The 2,575-nt window shown below is 35.3% G+C and overlaps 1 protein-coding gene across 1 annotated transcript; it reads right to left on the reverse strand.

Moving 5' to 3' along the window:
- Nucleotides 1-1,119, reverse strand: LOC132306817 (rapid alkalinization factor-like). The gene has a single exon (XM_059804417.1). It carries the CDS (start codon nt 966-968, stop codon nt 609-611), a length of 360 nt encoding a protein of 119 aa, XP_059660400.1. The 5' UTR covers nt 969-1,119; the 3' UTR covers nt 1-608.
- Nucleotides 1,120-2,575: the final 1,456 nt, after the last annotated feature.

The raw sequence follows: 2,575 nt of genomic DNA on the forward strand, positions 1-2,575 counted from the left end.
TTTCACTTTCCCTTCCTCTCATGATGTGATCATGATTGGAAACAAGTAATCATCACTAAAATTGTAAAATAAAAAATAAAAATAATGTGATGGTTAAATACCTCACCAAGGACATATAACATAGTAATATTATCTGTAAAACCAGAAGATTAAAAAAAATAATAATAAAATAAAATAAAATCACCCTAGTGAGATATAACAGTCAGAATAATTTGATTTTTATTATCACCAGAAGTGACAAAATGGACCACCAATAGTACTGGTGCAACTACAGACACAAGGAGAGCCCCTATCACCCCAAAATCCCTAGCTGATAATTAAAAACCACAAAACTCCAATCACATGACAAAAATCAAAAAATGTGAATGGGACAAGCTACCACATTCAAATGGTGAATATTAAAAAGATGAATAAATGGTTGCTTATATTTCCCGGGAAAAATATATATATATATATCACCAAAAACTTCTTTTCTTTTCTTTTTTTCCCCGTAAATAATATATCTATCACCCAAAACTCTTCATCCATCAACACTATATTTTCTCTCTCTCTCTTCTGCATGCATGCGATGAACTTCTATATATATATATATATATATATATATATCCTCAATTAGTATACCTAGCACACCTTGAAATGCGACTGCAACCCCTCCTATAAGGATTAGCCCTTCCTCTCTGATTGCAGTTGTAGTATGACTGCCCACGCCGGTTGCATGGAACCCTATTCGCCCTCAATGAGTCGTAGCTAATGTATCCCCGGCCTCCAAGAAACCGCCGGTGATTCTCATTATCCGACATCATCTCCTCAGCTTTCGTAATGCAGTCACCAACATTATGACCACTGCAGCCATTTCCATTGCCACTGCCACCACCGGAACGCGGTGAGTCACCATCTAACCTAAACGAAGAATCAGCCACGATGGCCAAGACCATGAAGAATATCAAACCAATCCGAAAAGTACCCATTAATCCTAAGCTTGAAACAACAACTCTATAGAAAGAGATAGAGGTTTTAATTAATTTTTTGTTAAATGGTTGATTAAATTTGTCTCTGCCCTTCCTGTTGAGGGAGGGAAAGAGAAGATGAATGGAATATAGGGAAAAAAAATATTAAGATTGGCTGGTAGATAGTGAGGTTCTAAAGAGGGTGAAAAGTAGAGAAATTGGATGGTTGGGAGTTGATGGAATTGGTTATTTTTCAGTGATTTAACCTATTTTTTAGGTTATACCCGTTCATTGCTCCTTGTTTTTCTATCAACTGTGAATGTCAAAATAATGATTAGCCAAGCGTTTGATGAGCTGCAAAAATTCAATAGATTTAGTTGGAATAATGTTATAGTGTGTAACCGATTCTTATGACTTCTGCTGTATAAATTAACCAAAAAATTGTAGGTCAACTGAATTCTCCGAGTCAAACTAGCTTGTTGCTAATTTACTGACATTATCAGTGAAGTCCAATTAATTTTATTTATAATGTATAATTGTTTTTCTCAGAAAAATAAAAATAGAAATTAGTTAGAATTACTAAACTAATAGAAATTATATGAGCGACTCCTAGGTCGGAAGTTCGAATTTTTTTGGAGCTTTCCTAGAAAGAAAAAAAAAAATCAATAATTGTTCAGTGCATATGAGATGGAGCATTACATTTGTTGATCATTGAATCTCTAGAGAAATAGAAATTAGCTGGACGATTGGGTTGGACTCCAACTTTTCTTTTCAGGGCTCGATGTCGGGCTGGCCCAACCAAGATTGGGTCTCAATTGTTCTATCAAGCCATACTGTCATAGTTTGGAAGATATGTCCAAGTCTGGTAGATTGGATTTTGGGCCATATTGAGCCCAATTAATGTGATTGATGGGCTGGGCTTCAGATAATTTTCAGGTCCAGACTTCTTTATGGATGATCAAATTTGGGCGGGCTCCCAAATTTGAGCGACCCGAGCTCAATTCAAATCCTTGTTGTGTTCAAGCAGTGTATTTGAGATCTTGGGTTCAAACTTTTGAGTTCGGCTCCATTTTGATCATGTTACTAGAACTTACGGTTATATATTATCACAATATATAATTTGGTTGCTTGTATACAATTTATCATGATATAGTATGATCGGTTTGATAACTTTAATTGCAAGTTATATAAAAACATTTGCAATGTTTAATGGACAGATCTAACAATGTTTTTCTTTTTTTTGAAAATTTATCTATCGGCACGTTATATTGACCTCTTCTATAACTTGTTCAGCTTGCGTAAATTTTTAAAAAAAAATCTAAGCAACTTGTACGAGGCGATGTGTGCTAAGATTTTTTGGATTTTGGATTTGGCGTGAGCTGAGGGGGTCAATACATTAAGCATGTTATGTAACATGCATTGACCTCTTAATCAGTGTAAATCACACCACCACTTTTTTAAATAAGGAATGGATAACCCTATTCAAAAATGTCTAATTTTGAGTTCGACTTGAGCTGAGGGGTCAATATATTAAGGTTATCATGCATTGACCTCTTAACCCGCTCGAATCCCACCGTCACCTTTTTTAGAAGGGATGGAGAAACCTCTCCAAAAACGTCCTCTCTCAA

Source organism: Cornus florida, unplaced genomic scaffold (assembly GCF_030987335.1).
Source record: "Cornus florida cultivar Cherokee Brave unplaced genomic scaffold, ASM3098733v1 CherokeeBrave_3.0.0_Hap2_Chr01, whole genome shotgun sequence".
In the NCBI taxonomy this organism is placed as follows: domain Eukaryota; kingdom Viridiplantae; phylum Streptophyta; class Magnoliopsida; order Cornales; family Cornaceae; genus Cornus; species Cornus florida.

What these genes read in the sequence shown, in the direction of transcription:
- LOC132306817 (XM_059804417.1), bottom strand. Translation starts at nt 968, where the DNA reads ATGGGTACTTTTCGGATTGGTTTGATATTCTTCATGGTCTTGGCCATC.